This window comes from Rhopalosiphum maidis, chromosome 3 (genome assembly GCF_003676215.2).
Source record: "Rhopalosiphum maidis isolate BTI-1 chromosome 3, ASM367621v3, whole genome shotgun sequence".
Taxonomy (NCBI): domain Eukaryota; kingdom Metazoa; phylum Arthropoda; class Insecta; order Hemiptera; family Aphididae; genus Rhopalosiphum; species Rhopalosiphum maidis.
The window spans coordinates 49,928,559-49,949,396 of NC_040879.1; the positions used below are offsets into that span (position 1 = coordinate 49,928,559).

Below are 20,838 nucleotides of genomic sequence, written 5' to 3' on the forward strand. Positions count from 1 at the left end.
TTGTATTAATTAATCAATTCAATCTTTTAAATTATTCTCTATAAACCTATTATAAATATACGTATCGGACTTGATCGGTTAGGTTAGGTTTTTGTTTAATTGTGAATACTTCAATAAATTAATGCTTAACATAGTAATAGCATTGTTCGTTATATTATGAGATATCGACCGATTTATTATTGTTTTTAAAAATTAATTTGTATCGTCTAATGTATCAAATAAATCATTATAGTCAGTATCAGTTTAATTTATTTACGTATGATTTAAAAGTATTGAATTATTTATTATCCAAAATATTGTCATTATAATTTAAAAGTTAACTCTTGAAAATTTGGTCGTATCATTTTAATTGTATTGCTATAATTAGCAATAAAAATATATAATTTTTAAAAGTAAATATATTTTATCAAGATATGTGATGAAGCATTATAAAATTATTATTTTAATTAATTATTTATTGAAAATTATAATAATATTTAGGTGTCACTTATTGTAATTGATCGAAACTCGATATGACTTTAAATATAATATAATACATTTCACAATTGTTTTAACTATATTGAATTGACAAATGGCAGTATCATTAAATATTATGTTCATATATTTTTATAATTTTATGTTATTTAATACTCTTTATGATGTTTATTACATGAATAATACTTAATGTTTGTGATTCATTTATGGACTTACAGGGCCGTAGCAAGGGTGAGACGACTGCGGCATTTGCCTCGGACGCCAATGAAATGGGGGCGCTAAACTTTGATACATTTTTTAAATTAAAATATTGTTCTACCAATATAGTACTTAGGGAGCATTCAAAAATGTCTTACTTAAAAAAATATATTGAACTATTCAATAACCTAATTTTATTTTAAATTTAATGTATGTAATATGTTCAGTATCTTTTGCATTTAAAAATTATTCTTTTACTGTTATTATTGTGATTTCATATTAAATATTGTACAAAAACATACGTTGTAAAGGCCCCCATACACGTCAAACAAATTTGCGCAAACATTTTGAGTGTGTATGGCGTAGTTTGAGTAGTTGCGCAACGGTTTGAAACAAATCGGTCGAGTTCGAAATTTGTACGTTCAATCGATTAGCGATTGACAATCTGTTGTACGTGTTTGACAAACATCGGCCGTCAAAATCCTCCAGACGATTGGAAAAACATATGAAATATTGAAATAGGTAATATTAATTATTAATTATCATACTTACTTTACTAGTAATAATAATTAATATATTATAATTAAAATATAAAATTTAATTTTTAGAACTATGGCGACTAAAATTGATGACGATAAGACATTTTGACTTGAATTTATCGCCCTTTATCAGACGTTTCCTGAATTGTGGAAAGCGAAGTCTATAAAAATAGAATTAAGAAAGATGTGTACAAAAAACTGGTCGATAAAATGAAAGAAATTGATCCACAAGCGAATAGGGACTTAGTGCGTGCCAAAATAAATTCTCTTCGTACATCATACCGTAGAGAATTGAAGAAAGTAAAATCCAGCCAAAAATCAGGTTCAGGGGCTGATGATATTTATGAACCAAGTTGGCGGTATTACTATGAAATTGATTTTTTAAGAGATCAAGAGACTCAATTGCAAGGTACTTCCACATTAGATAGTATTGATGAAATTGTCGATGTAGTCGAGGAAAACAACGATGAAGCGGTAAGCATAATATTAATAATATCATATTGTATTCCACTGTCGATGGCCTCGGCCTATGACTATTTTTAATATTTATATTTTCTTTAGCGACAATGGTCTATTTTTAGTATAGCATAATATATTAATTTATGTATAATAATCAATATATTATAATATTTACTTATATAATAAACATTTATTATATTGTCGTAAACGGTAGTTGGTCGCTCTGTGTTCTATATTTTGACGTATTAATACGTCAAGTACAATAGATTATAATTTTATCAATTATTGTGTACCAATAATATTATTGTACAATAGTAATAATATTTATTGTTCTGTTATTAGTGATTAATTTAATTTAAACTTCATATAGGATTAAAAAAAAAAAAAATAAGGAATTTCATTGTATTGTGGTTTAAACGTTTATTGTTAAGGATTTAAAAAATATTTAAAAATCGTGTAGCAAATTGATAGATAGAGAAATGAAAAAAAAAATGAGTTATTACACAAAACCTATTATTAATTTTTATATTAGCGGGCGGAGCCCTATACAACAATTTAAAACATTGAACAATGACATATGTAAATGTAAGTAACTACTTTATGATCTCGTTCTGCCATGGTACAGCCTTGTTCACTATTGAAATAGTGTGAGAAATTTAAGCGTATTTCTTTTGCTGATACAGTGGTATTTCGCCCTGAAAGTTGTTGTTGAGGAAGTAACAATCGATCTGATTTCCAGTCTGCGTTTACCATCTCTCCTGTCATTGTATTTTCAACATCAAAACCTCCTTGATAGTATGACTCGACTTTTTTCATTCGTAAATAATTATGTAAATGAGTACATGCTAGAACAATCAGAGTGGATTTTTCTGGGCATAAATTAATTTCTCTTAACAATATTCGGAACCGGGATGATAATATTCCGAACGCATTTTCCACAATACGTCTAACAATACGAGATAATCTATAATTAAATATAGCTTGTTCTGTGGTCAGGTTTTTTCTACTAAATGGTTTCATTAAGTTGTCCATAAGAGAAAATGCATCATCTGCTACCAAAACATATGGCTGTTTTATTTCACTATTAGGTAAATTATTAGGCTGAGGGATGTATAGTTCGTTTTTTACAAGTCGCTTACAGAACTGGGTATTAGAAAACACTCCTCCATAGGAAATTCTTCCATTGGCTCCAACATTTACCATTATGAATTCGTAATTAGCATTCACTATTACCATTAAGGCAATGGTGAATGATAGTTTGTAATTAAAATAATAGGAGCCTGTTCCTGGTGGTTTTCGGATGGTAATGTGTTTACCATCAATTGCGCCAATGCAATGTGGAAAGTTCCATCTTTTCTCAAATTCTTTTGCAATAGCCTTCCAATCATTTTCATTTGTTGGTATCTTCAATTACAAAATATTATTTTTTTTTTTTTTTTTTTTTTTTTTTTATTTGAAAATATACAATCTGTAAGGTTATTTACAATAGGCATATATGCGGTATTTATAATTTTAACGTGAGTTGACATGATTCTAAGGAACTACCCAACAGTAGTACTTATGGCTTGAGGGGTTTTGTGTGGGTAATGAGAGTTATTATTTTTTTTTAATTATGTTATTGCTAGGTCTCTGCACCAGTTTCTTTTCAGCCTTCTTGGAGGGTCACCAGGTATGTTGATAGAGTCGAGGGCAAGGATCAGAGGGTTTGGGTGGTTTGCTAGACGGGAGCGGTATAATTTGTAGGATGATTTTGCTACCTCTGGAACTGTTTGGATGTTTAAATCAGTGTGAAGTGTGTGATTTGAGATGTAAAAAGGTGCTTTTGTAATCATTCGTAATGTTATGGATTGAAAACGTTGTATTTGATTAATATTTGACTTCTTAGCAGAACCCCATAGTTGGATTCCATATGCCCACATCGGTTTTAGCAGAGTTTTGTATAATAGGAGTTTGTTTTTAAGGCTAATTGTGGAGTTTTTGCCGAGGAGCATATGGAGGGATTTACGTCTGATGTTTAATTGGATTCGTTTTTTTTTTAAATGTTCGGCCCAGGTTAAACGTTTATCTAGTATTAGACCTAGGTAACGTACGCTAGATGTTTGAGGAATGATTTTATTGTTTAGAGTTACTGGGGGAATTGTATTTTGTTTGAGACTAAATGTGATGTGCGAGGACTTTTCATTGTTGATTTTTATTCTCCATTTGGAATACCACGGTTCCATCAAATTAAGGTGGGTTTGTAGATGTTGGGAGGCAGTTTGCGGGCTATCGTGCGAGGTGAAGATAATTTTATCGTCTGCAAATTCAGCAACATTGGTCTGAGGGGTGGTAGGTTGGTCCGCTGTGTATATATTGTATAGAATTGGAGACGAAATAGCTCCTTGTGGGACACCAGCAAGGATTGGAGATAATTTTGAGAAGACTGATCCTACCTGTGCAACGAAATTACGATTTTCTAAGTACGACTTAAAAAATAAGAAATAAGGAGAAGGGAGAATCGCTTTTAGTTTAAATAAAAGGCCGGGATGCCATACCTTGTCAAATGCCTGGGCAACGTCTAATAATACAGCGGAGCAGTATAGTTTTTTTTTCAATGCATAGGAAATAGAGTCTGTTATACGGTGTATTTGGTGTAAAGTCGAATGTTTGTTTCGGAAGCCAAATTGCGTGTTGGGAATTATTTTTTTGTCATTTATGATTTTTGAAATACGTTTAAGTATTAATTTTTCAGTTAATTTTGCAAAGAAAGGCAAAAGGCTAATAGGACGGTAGGATGATGCAATGTCTGGAGGCTTGCCTGGTTTTGGAATTAGGATTATTACTGATACTTTCCATTGAAGAGGAAAATAGGAAAGTCTTAGTATGGAGTTTAATATGTGGGTTAAGTGGATCAACGCTTTTTTTGAAAGTTCCCTAGCTAGTTCTGCTGTAATTAAATCTATGCCGGGTGCTTTTTTAAATGGGAATGATTTTATTAAGTGTTGGATTTCACCTGGAGAAAAAGGTTTTGGAGCAAGATATAATGGTAAGGGAGAAGTTAATGAGTTCTCTATATTTTGTGTGCGTGTATAATTTTCTAAATCAGAGTGAGGTTGGAAGACTTCTGCGAGATGAGCACGAAAAGTTTCTGCTTTTTCATTATCCGATTTACACCAAGTTCCATTTGTAGTTTTCAAAGGGGTTTGCGTTATTTGTTGCTTGAGACAATTTCGAGTGGCCCTCCATAAAGATCCGTCTTTTAAGGTGAGTGATGTGATCCAATTGCTATATGAGTCATTTCTTATTTGAGATAATTTTCGTTTAAGAGTTTGTGTAAGGTTGTTGTAATAATTTTTATCCGAGGGAAGTCTGGTGCGTTGCCAGCGGGATCTAGCACGGCGTTTGTGCGCTATGAGCTCACGGATGTGGGTGGGTATCAAGAGTGAGTTTGAACTGTGTTTTTGAGTTTTGGTCGACGCATTCCATGCTGCAGATTGGATGTTTTCAGTGAAGTGAGACACCGCATCTTCGATGTCGTCTGGTGATTTTAAACGAGTGTTTAGGTTTATTTTTTGATCGATGGTTTTACGAAATTTGTCCCAGTTCATTAGGCCGTTTATTAGAGTAGGTTTAGTATTTTGGTATGAAGGTAGTGCATCGATAGATAGAAGAATTGGAGAGTGGTCGGAACATGGGTCTAGTAAATTTTGAATTTGATGATTGATGTTGTTTGGGATTTTTACTATAAATATATCTAAGATGTCTGGACGTTTTCTAGGGGATGTTGGCCAGTAGGTTGGGTTGGAAGGTGTTATTGTAGAGTAGTGGTTCGAGCTAATGATTTGGAGTAAGGCGTGTCCTTTAGGGTTTGTGGAATGGCAGCCCCAAATTTGATTTTTTGCATTTAAGTCACCTCCTACGATAAAGTAGTGGCCGAGAGAATTAAAGAATGTTTCGTATTGTGGTGGTGTGATTTTGTGTTTAGGGGGACAATAAACTGCTGCGATTTTGATTGGTACATGATTTAAGTTAATATTTATTAATGCTGCTTGGAGGAAATCCTTATTTATTTTTGGAAGAGGAGTAAATTGTAGTGTTGATTTGATAAGAATTGCGGCGCCAGCGTGGGCAGTGTTATCAGGGTGGTTTGAGGAAATTAGGGTATAGCCTGGAATTTTAAATTTTGTGTTGGGAGTAAAATGTGTTTCCGAAATAAGGGCTAAGTCGATTCTTTTATCATTTAACGTAATGATTAGTTCGTTTTTGTGGTTTTGTAAGCCATTGGCGTTCCATAGTAGGATGACTAAAGATGAATTAGTGAGAGAGTTATTTGGCATTCTGGGCGAGTAGACGATCGAGAACTGTAGTGAGAAGGGATAGCAAAGGGTTTATCAGTGCTTTGAATTCATTTATGAAGTTTGAGAGAGTCGCGTTTTCATTATTATTAGACGCATTAGGATTTTGGTCAGATGTGACCTGAGCATAAGAGTGAGTTTGGTATGGATTAGGGTTTGATTGTGTTGGTTGCTGTTGGGTAGTTTTACATTCATTATTATTTATACTTACATTCCTTATGACAGTTGAGTTTGAGTTGGTCAAGTTTGGTTTGAGATTATTTGTGGTTGGTTTGCGGGAACGTTGGAGCTGCTTATACACTTGGCATCCTTTGTAGTTTGCTGGGTGGTCACATTGGCACAGGGCACATTTGGCAGGAGTCTCGTATGATTTGGTACAGTTGCTGGTTGGATGATTTTCACCGCAGCGGACACATCTAGGCTGGTATGAACAGTATTTTTTTGAGTGGCCGTAGTCCTGACAATTTTGACATTGAATGATATCTCTTCGTTTGTGTGGCTCCTCTATTTTTACTTTGGTATGGAGTAGGGATGTTACATTAAATATATCGTTATTGATTGGGGCTGGTTCTAGATCAACAAAAAACATTGGCAGTTTGTCCTTTGTTATTTTCTTGAGTACGTTAGTTACTTGTCGGACCGAAAAGCCTATTTCTTCAATAGCTATTCCTATTTCGTCTGTCGGTGTCGATGGATGTAGGTTCCGGATAACTATTCGGAAGGCTTTATCCTCTTGAGGTTGGTATGTGTGATATTGCGCATTTTTATCTTTCAGATAGTGTATTAATTTACGGTATGACTCTGGTTCGGTAGTTTGTATTTTTAGATCGTTTGTTGACGATTTGAAGGAGAAATTTTCAGAACCAATTAGCTTTATTAATTGGTTGCGAAGTTCGACAAAATCTAATACACCACGGACAAATATTGGTGGTGGGAGTTTGATCTTATTATTAGGTGAGTCATCAGTGATTTCTGTTACATTTCTCTGGGAATAGTGTGAAGTATTTTCGTTATTTTCGTTCTCTGTAGCGAGCGGCGAATATCTGTTAGCCGTTATAAAAATAGATTTATTTTTTTTAGGTTCTGGGTTATCGGTAGATGAGAGGTTTCGTTTGGATGTAGATCCCGTGGGTAATGTAACTTGGGATTCATCCATTTCAACTGATGAATTAAATACGTCACTTGATGCACTCTGTATACGACTTTTTGTGGGGCTATTTTGAGATGTAGATAGACTGGGTATTGATTGACTTGATTTACTTGGTTTGTATTTGTTGATAGGTGGTTTCGGAGCCATTGTATGTATAGATAGTTAATGACGCTGCGACGCGATAACGGTGTAGACTAATGATCGCCGGCTGTCCGATAGCCGGTGTGGTCGTGTGAGTAGATAATTGGTAATTTAATAATTTAATAATTATAAATTCTCAATTTTTTTAAATTATCGACAAAGTTTAGATTTTCCGATGTGTTTAAAAACGGTTTTATGTATAGATTTTCATTACGCATTCAGTGGTGTAAAATGAAAATTTTTTTATTTCATTTCGGTTAAAGTAACACGGATTTATACGGAGCGATGTACAGAACACGTGTGTAGTGAACGGTGTACGCGGCGCGACTACAAAATATTATTAATATTATATTATAAGTTAGAGAAAGTTCAAATTTAAATCTAAGACCTTTGATATTATATTCTATAGTTTTAAGGTTGTGGAAGATAGCTTTTTATTTCAAACAATACTACAGAGTACACCGAATATAAAATTTGCTCTCAAAAAAAAAAGGCACCCACAGACGAAGAAACTAAAAGGACTAAACTGTTAGATATGGCTTGTCAACGTTTCCAAAAACCCACCTCCGATTTACAAGTCCTGGCAAAAGCGTGGGGCATAGAATTTGACAAAATGAAAGCAGACCAGCAATTATACGGAAAAAAATTTATTGATGACATTATTTATGAAGGACGACTGGGCAATCTCCACAGAAACTCTATTAGCATTAATCATTCACCTGTACCAATCACTGCACATTTAACAGGTCACATTCAGCATCCACACTATTATAGCCCATCTTCATTGTCTTCACATTATTCAGGACCCTCTCCATACTTACAATCATATACACCTAGTCCACAACAACAACCACATACATTGCAATATTCAACAGTTCCAGCCACACCTCAACCCTCCACATCAGATGGATATACAATTAATGATCCTCTTAACGATAACCAGTATCAATGAATATTCAATGTTGTATAATATATTTATAATTATTATTATAAATTAATGATTAATAAGTAATAATATAATTATACTATATATGTAATAATTTCATAACAGTTAAAACAATAAATAATCAATAATAATTACATAACATTTACCTTAATACATCCTTTTAAAACGTAAATCAAAGCTTCGCAGGTCTCAACAATTATTTTTCCAAGAGTTTGAGCTGCGATGGCAGTTTGGAATTTCAGCTCTTCAAAGGAGTCGCCGCTTATAAGGTATCTCAAAGTAGACAATAGTCTTTGTTCTGTCGTAATTGAGTCCCTCATATGTGTACATTGTTTTTCAATTAAAGGTCTTATTTTTTCCAATAGCTCACCAAAGGTATCTGCATCCATTTGTAGATAATTTTTATAATCAACGGCTGAACTTATTTTAAGTTCTGCTACTAAGCGATCATGGCTAAATTGATCCATCTTCTTTAGCCATTCCTTCATCCACACCCTCTGCTTTCTTTTCCGCTTTACTTTTTTCTTTTCCGTCAAACAAGCAATCACTACCTAACCAAACATCCATTTTATAAGTTGGTAAGTAGTTGTTTATTTTAAACTTAAAAATGTAATGAACTATTATTAAATATACTTCATACGAATATTAATAGGTATCGCGCCGTATCGGTAATCGCCGCGTACTACTCCGCCACCATCAATCGACTTACACACTCACACATGTACAACACATTATTCGTTATTTATTGTTTTATTTTTTTATTATAATTATAGCAATGTAGCATACTGTCATCTGTGAATTATATAATATTATGTAGATTATGTACCACGTACGATGTACGTTATTGGGCGTGAATCGCTGTTTTTAGTATAAATTTATTGTCGTTGTTATTCGTGATGGTCGATCCGGGAGTAGAAGTGAGACGCAAACGCCAAGTACGAGGTGTGTTCAATAAATACCCAGACAAAAATTATTACAGAAAAACGGTTAATGTTATCGATAATGTTGTTATGCCAAAATAAACTAGAGATAATGACCATTATTTCAGTATATACTAATAATCATTATCTCAAATCAGTCATCGACAATACGTGTTCAAAGTTGGTCGTTTTGTATAAATTCGCGATTTTACTATGGATAATATTACGGAGTAAAAATGCTAAGGAAACTTTTGAACTGATTAAATTGGCTTTTGGAGATGTTTCACTAAGCCGCTGTGTAACTTTTGACCGGTTCAAACGTTTTAAAGAAGGTCGGATATCCATTGAAGATGATTATCGTCCTGGGCGTCCATCATCATCAAAAACAAATGATACCATTGATCTTGTTCAAAACATAATTAGAAACGACCGAAGATAAACTGTTAGAGAAGTAGCCAATGAAGTTGGCATATCAATTGGCACTTGTCATTCAATTTTATCAGATGAATTGGGTATGAAAAGAGTGTCCGCAAAATTGTTAACGGAGGAGCAAATGGAACATCGAATTGAAGTGTGTTTAGAACTAAAAAATCGGGTTTCTAATGATCCAAATTTTATTAAATCAATTATTACGGGTGATGAAACATGGGTAAATGGATATGATCCCGAAACCAAAATGCAACCATCGCAATGGAAGACCGCAAATTCACCTCGTCCAAAAAAATGTCGTCAGGTCCGATCAAGCATCAAAGCAATGCTCATTGTTTTTTTGATTTTTTTGGTTTAGTTCATTATGAGTTTGTACCTACGGGTCAGACAATAAATCAAGTGTTCTATAAACAAGTATTAGAAAGATTAAGAGAGAAAGTACGCCGTAAAAGACCAGAAGTGTGGAAATCAAAGTCATGGTTTTTGCACCATGGCAATGCACCAGCGCATTCAGCACTTTTTATACGTGAATTTTTGGCATCTAAAAATATACCAGTGGTACCTCACCTTCCATATTCGCCTGACTTAGCTCCATGTGATTTTTTTTTGTTTCCGAGACTAAAAAGTTACCCTCAAAGGCCATAGATTCGAAGACGTTGACGAAACTATCCATAAGGCTACGGTTACTATGTATGCGAGTTCTGACGAGTTCTGACGTATTCGTCTAAACAAACAAACACATGTTTTCTAATGAGATTGTTTACACTGGTAGCGTTGAGTACGTCACAACATACACGACGTCGTCAGAAACAGTTGAGCGTTCAAACAAGTTTGATTATTTCGTCTGAATTGCGACTGTTTTGACGAGATTTGATTATTATATAATTATATAATTATTACAATTTATTTATTTATTTGAACCATGGATCCCGATAAATTAATCAGTCTTGTGTATGAGAATAGGTGTTTGTGGGACATGTGTGAAAAAAATTACCACAACAGAGATATTTCTCGGCAAAAGTGGGAGAAAGTTGCTACAGAACTCAACACTAACAGTAAGTACAATTTTTAATTTAATATCATATTGAAATGAATATACTAATATTTTTAAAACAATTCACAAAAAACCAATTATTTTAAAACGGTATTTATTTACACATATTATATTATTTGATACGCTATTATAACCATTCAATTGTATTCAACGCATATCAGTATGTCGCAATTCGTGTTATATTAATTTCCAAAAAGTATGGGAAGCGATAAATACCAGTTATTATTAGATTTTATTTTGTTAAATATGAATGTATATATCTAATAATAGTCGACAATATCCATGATATTTTGTATGTTATCGACAAAAATTACGAGCGTGTGTGCCCGTGTCGGTTGTCCAGCATAGTAAATAGAATAGAAAACAGCATAGAAAACAACTATAATCCGTTAAAAAAATTATTTTTTATTACAAAATAAATTAAAATAAATTTGAAGCTCTTGATTACAACAGTAGATTGTATTGAAACGGGATTTCACCTGCTGGACTAATAGAATAATTTTTCAAAGTTTCTCTAGTTTCATTCGCAATTCTTCCGTAGTGATTATATCTCCGTGAAATTGGCACATTATGTTGGGGCTCAAATCTCACCTCAGGAAAATCAAAGGATGTAAGACCTTCCTTATCAATGATTATATTATGCAAAAGACAAACACATTTAACTACAATGTCTACTTTATCAGGATCGATTTGTAACTCAGTTTTTAAACATCTCCACTTGGCTACTAGTATACCGAAGGCACATTCTACGCATCGCCTAGCTCTCGATAACCTATAATTGAAAATACGTTCTTCAATAGTGAGTCTTTTTCTTGAATATGGTTTCAACAAATTTGATTTTAAAGGATAGGCATCATCACCCAACAAAACAAAAGGTGCTGAAATGTCAGTTAATGGAATATTTTCATTCTCTGGTATGTTTAAAGTGTTTGCTTCAAGCCGTTGATAAACATTTGAATCTGAAAATGTTCCCGCATTACTCTGTTTACCGTAAGCCCCGAATTCAATAGCAATGAATTTGTAATTTGCATCAGATATTCCTTGCAATACGACAGAATAATAGCCCTTATAGCTGTAATACATCGATCCTGTTTGTTTAGGGCATTTCACGCGAATATGTTTCCCATCTATGCAACCGATGCAGTTGGGGAAATTCCATTTTTTGTAGAAGTCACTCGCCATAGTTTTTCATTTCTCTGTAGTAGGCAAAGACATATGTATACCACAGAAACACTCCCATATGGCTTGACATACTTCGTAAACTATGTTTCGAATAGTACAATGTGGAATTCTGTAGGAGAAGCTTAGTGAACGAAATGATATCCCAGTTGATAAAAATCTAAAATTAAAATAAAAAAAACATAAAAAAAAATACATACAATAATATAATATAATATATAATATATACAACATATCAATTACAACAATAATTCAATACGCTAACATATTTCTTGGTCAACATTAAAGTCATTGGTGAATTATTTTTTTTCAACTAATTTTAGGCGAAGCAGCCAAAACTAAATGGCGAGGTCTGAGGGACACGTTTCGCAAGGAATTGAGCAAGAATCCTAAAAAACGGAGTGGAGACGAAGGAGGAATCATCAAAGAGTCTAGATGGGTCTATTTTAAAAGCATGGAATTTTTGAAGGACCAATTTCAAAAAAGACAATTGCAGGGTAATGTTTCGAGTGAGACAACATTTGATGTAGACACCCAGAATTTAACTACTACTTTTTCTCCTGATCCCGATGATCCTGATGATCCCGATAATGAAAACTTGATGATAAAATCTCCTCAAAACACAACGAATACAACTACACCACCACAAAACTTAAGTGCTCCTCAGAAAAAAATTGCCAAAATGAATAATGCCAATGCAGTTAAATAATTGATAATGCTCGAAGAACAAAAATTACAATTTTTCAAAGAAAAGAATTCAGCTTCTCGAAACGAAGATCCAGATTATCATTTTCTCATGAGCTTATTGCCATATTTGAGGAAAATACCAGAAGAAAGAAAAATGTTTGTGAGGAATAAATTACAACAAGTGTTTTGCGAAGAGGATCTTTTAGGGGAGTTCAGAGGTTAACATACACTACAGCCAACCCACCGTCCACCACCAAGTGTATCATCATGCAGTTCATCAACGAGTGGTAGTTGGATTTCACAAGTGAGAACTTCACTGAGTACTACTCAACATGAAGATCTTGCTTCGTTCTTTTCAAGTGTAACACAATAAATAGCGATAAAACATTAAAAATGTAAGTGCGATGTGTTCAATTTTTCTGCATATTTTATTTCACTTGACTATTTGTATTTTCATTTATATTTAAAACAATTAAAAATAATAAAAATTAAATTTATAAATATCTCGACTTTTTATTGAAGTAAAAAACTTAATATTGTTAATTTTTTCTTACCTTATAGTTACAGCCAGACTTTGTTTTGTTGAAATACATTTACGAAAATTGGAGAATTTTGTAATGCTTTCTTCTATTTTCTCCAGTATGTATTCAAATGTTTCTGGTTTCATCCTGAAATACTCGAAAAACTTTTACGGTTGATCCCACAATTCTTGAAATAACATTTCAAACTCTCCTTTGTCGTCTCTTCTAGAAAATAACTCGTTGACATGCTCTGTTTTTCCATCATTTAACAACAATAATTTCAATAACGGAAATTCAAAAAAATACAATTCATCAAGTTCGTCCATCTTTGCTGGGTGGCAGAAACATACTGACCACCAGAATGTCGAAAAACGCGCACAAAGTAACCGCTTTGTTCTGACGACGAATTCGTCAGAACTCGCATACATAGTAACCGTAGCCTAACGCGACACAAGAGCTAAAGGCTATAACTATGGAGGAAATTCAAAGATGTTTCAAAAAGTGGCAAGACCGTTGGGAGTATTGTATTAAAGCTAAAGGACACTATTTTGAAGGTGATCCATTTAAATAGTTTGTAAGTTTTAAATATAATTTGTAATAAATTTTGTCTGGGTATTTATTGAACACACCTCGTATTTTAGTTAGGCATCACGGCCTATTATTATACGAACAAAATAGTCGTAGGAACCTGTAATTTTTACAACATACGTATTTTGATAATTTTTAATATTTTAAACATAAAGTATAACTACCTACCATTAATTTATTTCTACACAATAATAACTAGCCAATGTTGTCTGTTTTATTACTTTTAAAATGATTTTGTTTTCAAACACAGTTCTTAAATTTCGTTTAACTTAAATGGTTTAGGAATCAAGTAATTATGTCCGAAACATTTAAGAGAAAGATAAGTGGAGCTGAAAATCGCAAGAATAAAAAAAAAAATTAAAATTGAAAACAAGAAGTTGGCAAACACTTTTGAAAAGTGGGATTCAACATCTACAACAGTGTCTCCTTGTTCATCATTAAAAAATTGATGTTTCTGTGAAAATCCTTAATGATCTTAACAATACACCAACAATTAATAAGTCTCCGGGCATTCCTCTGAAAAAAAAAATAACAACCTAAATAATCCAGAACCGTTGAATGATACGACCATGAAAATAGATACTAAACCAGACGAATCAAAATTATCGAAATTAACTGCGATATCTGATAAAGATAAATCAAATATCACAGTCATCGAACAATATGATGGAGATATCGAGTATAACGCTAATTTTAGAAATTCCAAGCAACGAAAATATTGAAAAAAAAAGCTGCGATGGATTTAGCAATGAAATACAAAAAAGACATCAATGGTGCAAAATTTATTGATAAGATTTTCGATTTTCAGCACGTAGTGAAGTCAATTATTCCTGACCATATTAAGTCTGTAACAGTTATTGAATTACTTCAGCTGATTCAAGACTACAATTTAAAAGAATCGTATCCAAACAAAGAAATTGTATTTAGAATCTTTTTGACGATGCCTGTAACTACGGCTACATGTGAACGTAGCTTTAGCAAACTCAAACTCATAAAAAATTATTTGAGATCAACTATGGGCCAGGAGAGACTTGCGAATTGATCTATTTTGTCGATGAATTTGCAGCAATCAAATCAAGAAAAGTCAAATTATGAGATTTATTTTGTTGTGTGTCAATAAAAATGAATTTTAAAATAAATACTCGTTGCTTATTACATACAAATATTTATAATAGTTTAACATTTTAAAAATGATTTTTTTTTGACGGAAGGGGGCGCATAAACTTAATCTTGCCTCAGGCATCAAATGAGCTTCTTACGACTCTGTGGACTTAATAATAAAATCATAGATATAATACAACTCCTTTATAAAATTCGTTTCCTACCAGCTCCCCCTATTTTAAATAATAAAATTTGAATCGGAACTGTTCCGATGTTAAGATTTAGTTCTGCTGCCGTGTTCGCTTTAATTTCTTCTACATCTACTGTGTATGGTAACGATGTCTTCGTTGTACACAATAGTTTTTTTTTTGGTCTTGCCCCTCAACCTCACCAGTTTAACCTAACCTACGCGACTTCAATTGTTTAACTTATTACCTATCGTTTACTCTTTAAAAATGAAGCGTATCCATCCCATACAGTGGCGTACGCAGGATTTTTTTAAGGGGGGTGTCATATCATAATTATGTGCACAAGTTGACCTTTTTTTTTAGTCCTCGTTTCATAATTTGAACAGATACTTATTTTTAAGGGGGTGTCATATCTCCCAGCTGATTAAATTTGTATGGCATTAGCCGTGATTATAATACCGCAAAAATGAAAATATTTTGCATCGCATTTAGTGCATACGTACATTATAATAGTAATATCGATTACATCTGAATTGTACCTATGTTTTTATTTATTTTCAATTTTGTATACAATTTAATATGTATATTTGTTGTGTATGTGAACATCATGACGCACAACACTTTGTATTCCCCAAAGCGAGGAAAAAAAAATAAAATGGAAAAAAGCTTTGGAAATGGTTTTAAAAAAGAGTTATTGTGTCTGTGCTCAACATTTTGAATCTTCGGAATTAAAAATACTTGAGTCTGGTACCGGATAGCATAAATACACGGTAAACATAACATTTTAACTGAAAAATTGTAATTACTCGCATAAGCTTAGACTATGTTTTTATTGGAAATGTTTAAGGCCGGGCGCACACTGATAGAGCAAAACTGTTCCGAGCTAGTCAAAACATTTTGTTTCAAACGGCTCCGAACAAATTTCATTCATACTGACAAAACAAAACCGAACAAGACAAAATAATTTCCGATTCATTTTTTGTTTTTACACCAGTCGTCAAGATGAGTTCTGATGAAGATGATGTTGTTATACCGCTTTTGTGGCAATTTTTGTTAAATAGTGAAATAAATGAAAATAATCGTAAACGTAAAATTTGGGTGTATGAAATAAATAAAAAACGTACTGAAAATAATACAATTTTTAATTTTTTGGCCGAATTGCGTAAAGATGAGTTAAAATTTAAAAATTTCACTCGCATGAGTTCAACTACTTTTGACTTAATATTAAATGAAATTGGAGAGGCAATAAGATCACAAGACACAAATTTTCGTCAAAGTATTGCTCCTGCAGAAAAATTGTTAGTAACCTTGAGGTGAGTTCAAATAATAATACTATAATTATATACTAGAAATATTTATTAATCAAACTTTAGTAAGTAAGTGAAGTAAGTGAAAAACAAATTTATACAATACAATTTATTATTATTTTTTATTTAATAATTTTATTTTTTGTTTATTTACTTAAAATGTATTATTTCTTATTTCTTATTTATTTTTAAATTTATACGATAAGTATTAATAATTTAATAAGTATTTAAAATAAGTAGTCAGTATGTTGAGCTATTTGATGATGAATATCCGGGTGGACTGAAAGTATAGTTGTAGGTTTGAAATTCCTGTACTGGTACATTTGATGTAGTATTATCATATGATACTTTATCATTACCTACTGATTCTTGAGCTTCTTGACTGTCTATGTATGTATTTAAAGTTGTTAACACAAACTGTTTAAACTGCCGCTGGTTTTTTCCATTTAATTTTTTGAAATCGGGCAAAAGACTTTTAAAAAATAATAAATCAACATCTTCTACAGCTGACTTATTTGTTTTTGAACGTAAAAATTCGATCATAGGCCCTGCAACTTGTTCTGCAGCCGAATTTTTAACTTGAGTTTTTTTTGGTTTTTTAAATACAAGTTCAGAAGATACTCTTCTCAGCTCTTGTCTGTCAATTAAACATGTAGTATTTGTACCTTCATTTTCAATTTCATTTACGCTCTCATTGAGATTTGGATTTTCTGTACTATTCTCAGTATCAGTTGCTTCACTTTCATCATCTGATGCTTCCAGATTACTTGATGTTTGCTTGTGTTGCAACATGAAACTTGACAAAAACGACATTTCATTGAATAAATACCACTTTTTTTTTCTCGAAGCAGCAGAACCAGATATTTTTGATTTTTCTTCACGTAAAGCTCTTGCGAAACTATTACGAAGACACGCCCACTTAGTTTTACACTCTGCCACTAGAAAATGTATATTTAATTAATTATTGTTTTATGCATTTAAAGTTTTCACAGACTGCATCAAAATCTCAAAAAACGGTTAATGTATAGATATTTTAGACTGAGCGAGCGATGAATGTATTGGTTTAAAAAAAATATATAAATTTAAGTATCCAATTTCAATAAAAAAATTAACTTTTTATTCTATTAAGATTTCTTTTCATCTGATAGTTTTATTAAAATATAAATTTTTGTCCTCAACCTAACCAAATAAGATTTTTTATTCATCGTTTGATAAAATAATAAAATTTAGCAGGCGCGTCCTCAAGGGGGGGGCGAAGGGGAGTTCACCCCTCATAACAATATTTAATGTTTAAAATACTATTATGTCAACAACATTTTAATGATCAAAATTTTAATTTACCATTATGCTTAAGTAGAAAATTCGAAGCATTATTTTCTTCGTGTACATACATATAAAAAACAAACAACTCTGTAAAATCAAAACATTCATCACTCCGTTCAGAATTTAAAATTGACGTAAAAAATAAAATATGCATTTATGGCTAAAATGCCCAAAAATGTGAAATAAAATTAGTATAATAAATAGGTATAATAGAATAAATAATTATTTTTCAGCTATTTAGCTTCTGGAGGACACTTTAAACGCTTACATTATCATTTTCGTCTTGGCGCTTCAACTATTGGAAAAATTATAAGTGATGTATGTTGTGCCATATGCGATATTTTATGTCCTACTTATATGCCACCACCTACAACTGAACATTGGATAAAAGCAGCAAAAGCTTTTGAAGAACTGTGGAACTTTCCGAATTGTCTTGGCGCGATTGACGGCAAACATATATCAATACAATGCCCTCCTAATGCTGGTTCAGAATATTATAATCATAAGGGATTTCATTCTATTGTACTTCAAGCTGTCGTTGATGCTAATGCTAAATTCATAGCTGTAGATATCGGTGATTATGGACGAAACAGTGATAGTGGTATTTTTAAAGAATCCAATTTTGGAAAATTATTAAAAAACAATAAATTAAATATTCCACAGTCAAAAAAAATTGACCCTAAAATTAACGACGAGTTTCCGTTTGTATTTGTTGGGGACGAAGCATATCCTTTGCAAACAAACTTAATGAGACCTTTTCCAAGAAAAAATTTAACTAATGAAAAAAGAATTTTTAATTATCGTTTATCGAGAGCCAGAAGAATAGTAGAATGTGCATTTGGGATTCTTGTGAAACGATTTAATGTTCTAGAGAATAAAATGCTAGTTTTTCCTGAAAAAGCTACTATTATCACAAAGGCGTGTTATATTTTACATAACATAATAATGGATAAAGAAGGAGCCTCATCTGAAATCCATGATGAACTTCAACTTCAAACAACCCAAACGGTTGCTAAAAGCCAAATTACATCAAGATCAATTAATAGGGCATCTACTGCAGCAATGGATATCCGAGAGAAGTTCATGAATTATTTCAATTCAGACATTGGTGCAGTTCCATGGCAAAATATGTACAATTTATAAGTTTTGATATAACATTTCTTTAAATTTTAAAATTAATCAATTAAAATATTATAATATTATAATACTATAATTTTAAATAGCTCAAAAATGTAAATGTATAAATAGTTTGACTATTGATTTAATTTTGATTTATATTACAGATACATAAATACACTACTTACTCATCATGTAAAAATTATTTTATTTTTATATTTTTATTAACTAACCTGATGTTTCCATTTCTGTGCTGATTTCATTCCATAATCTATCTTGGATGATTCTATTACTATGCTCTTTATCGGTAAAATCGTAAATAGATTTTCTTAAAAAAACAAGATTGATCAATTTCTCTGGATCGCATCCCATTTTAAAATAATTATGAAGTATAGTATGAAGTATAAAATAAATCTGTGAGTGACACCAAAATAACGATAGTGTTCAGTTGTAAGCTAATCGTATAAATAAACAAATTTATTTATTTATTTATTTATTTAGATAACATTTTCGTATTTTGCTCGGAGAAAAAATAGAACCAGACCGAACAAGACCGATCATGCTTCGTTTTGTCTTGTCGTGTGTTGATGTTGACTGATTAGTGTGCGCGCGTTACTTACTTTACATATGTTATAATTGCCTACAAACAGCTCCGAGCTGCTTCAAGCAGCTCGGAACAGTTTTGCTCTATCAGTGTGCGCCCGGCCTAAAAGTTCTGAGATTAGTAAAAAGGGCTGTGTTAAAATTAAATTATAAAAATAAGTTTTTAAATTACCAAAATAAAAACAGACGTTTGTAAGATAATAATAAAATTTATATAATTTAATATATTATCAAATACCTTTACAATATACAACTAATGAATTAATATTAATTCGATTTTGGAGATAGAGGATAAACTGTTTTCAAAAAAATTATAACACAAAATGTATAAAATAGAAATGTTATAAATTATTATTATAAACCATCTTCACCTTACAGAAAAACATACAGGTGTATATTCGGTGCGTTCACTCAGATTTCGATAATATCGATACTAACATTTTTGTTAGTTATTATATAAATTCACATATATATTATATAATATATGGGAAACTAACGTGTTATGATATTGGACATTGCCAACAGCGCTCTGGGTGTTCGGTGTATGGAACTAAACACCGCGACGGCGGCGGGCTTCAAAAATATTTTCGGGTTTTGTAATATTTAAATATTATTGTATAGAATAATTTACTCTATTATTTAGTTTTTTTTTATTTTAATTGATTTTATAGTATATTTAAAGAAATAATAAATACACAAATCATTTAACCGATACTGAATTGTTTTTTTTATTTAAATACAAACTATATGAATATGATTATTAATACATACATATAACATTGATATATACTATTAAAATGAATAGCACAACAAAATAAACTTAGTGAATAGATTAAAAAACTAATAATACCTAATAAACGTTATTAGAAACTAAATAGTGTTAACAACGATACATTAACATATCATAATATACATAATACAATGCATAATTTTAAAATTGAAGCTTGAGTGCATTTGAGGATTGAGGTATTTAACACAAATAGTAACTCGACTTTATGATTATAATAACAGTATAATTTAAATGTAACATACAACTTGATCAGATACACATCATACGACATACCGTGTCCGAGAGTGAGTCTTGTACACGACAAGAGCCCTATATATATACGCGACATTGACTCATATATTCATACCTATGTATGTATGGGCAACTCCAGAGTGTGTCCCGTTTATCATATCGTACCTTTTTAATAGCCCAACTGCGTCCGCAATAATATCGCTAAAATGTTGGTATATCCCATGTGCGTCCGCGATATCACAAATAATATTGGTATATCCCGTGTGCGTCCGTGATATTATTGCCAACAATATTTATCTTTATGGATAAAATGCATTGATAACTTAAATATTACACTGTGTTAGTTTGCATTTACACTATAGTCAATACGTAAAAACCTACTATTCGTAACGAGTCTTTGACAACCACGTGCAGTATGTTTAGTGATGTGTAGTGATGTGTATGCAGCTAACCGTTTTATTTAAATATATTTAATTAACATTTTACATTAATTTATTTTATTACATAATATTACATACTATAATATACTTGAAAGATGTCGATGTCTTTGCCGTCGAGTA

General features: G+C 31.9%; 4 protein-coding genes and 1 pseudogene across 4 annotated transcripts; 2 read left to right on the top strand and 3 right to left on the bottom strand.

The window, feature by feature from the left end:
• Positions 1-2,225: 2,225 nt before the first annotated feature.
• Positions 2,226-2,873, bottom strand: LOC113557981. Its single transcript, XM_026963516.1, has one exon. It carries the CDS (start codon positions 2,871-2,873, stop codon positions 2,226-2,228), a length of 648 nt encoding a protein of 215 aa, XP_026819317.1.
• Positions 2,874-8,335: 5,462 nt separating this feature from the next.
• LOC113557980 lies at positions 8,336-8,973 on the bottom strand (annotated as a pseudogene).
• Positions 8,974-11,088: 2,115 nt separating this feature from the next.
• LOC113557979 (protein ALP1-like) lies at positions 11,089-11,826 on the bottom strand. The gene has a single exon (XM_026963514.1). It carries the CDS (start codon positions 11,824-11,826, stop codon positions 11,089-11,091), a length of 738 nt encoding a protein of 245 aa, XP_026819315.1.
• A 33-nt stretch (positions 11,827-11,859) lies between these two features.
• On the top strand, positions 11,860-12,733 carry LOC113557978. The gene is made up of 3 exons (XM_026963513.1): positions 11,860-11,920; positions 12,147-12,479; positions 12,549-12,733. The coding sequence occupies exons 1-3, from the start codon at positions 11,860-11,862 to the stop codon at positions 12,731-12,733; spliced, it is 579 nt and encodes a 192-aa protein (XP_026819314.1).
• A 5,162-nt stretch (positions 12,734-17,895) lies between these two features.
• On the top strand, positions 17,896-18,681 carry LOC113557976. The gene is made up of 2 exons (XM_026963512.1): positions 17,896-18,102; positions 18,202-18,681. The coding sequence occupies exons 1-2, from the start codon at positions 17,896-17,898 to the stop codon at positions 18,679-18,681; spliced, it is 687 nt and encodes a 228-aa protein (XP_026819313.1).
• The last annotated feature ends 2,157 nt before the right edge of the window (positions 18,682-20,838 follow it).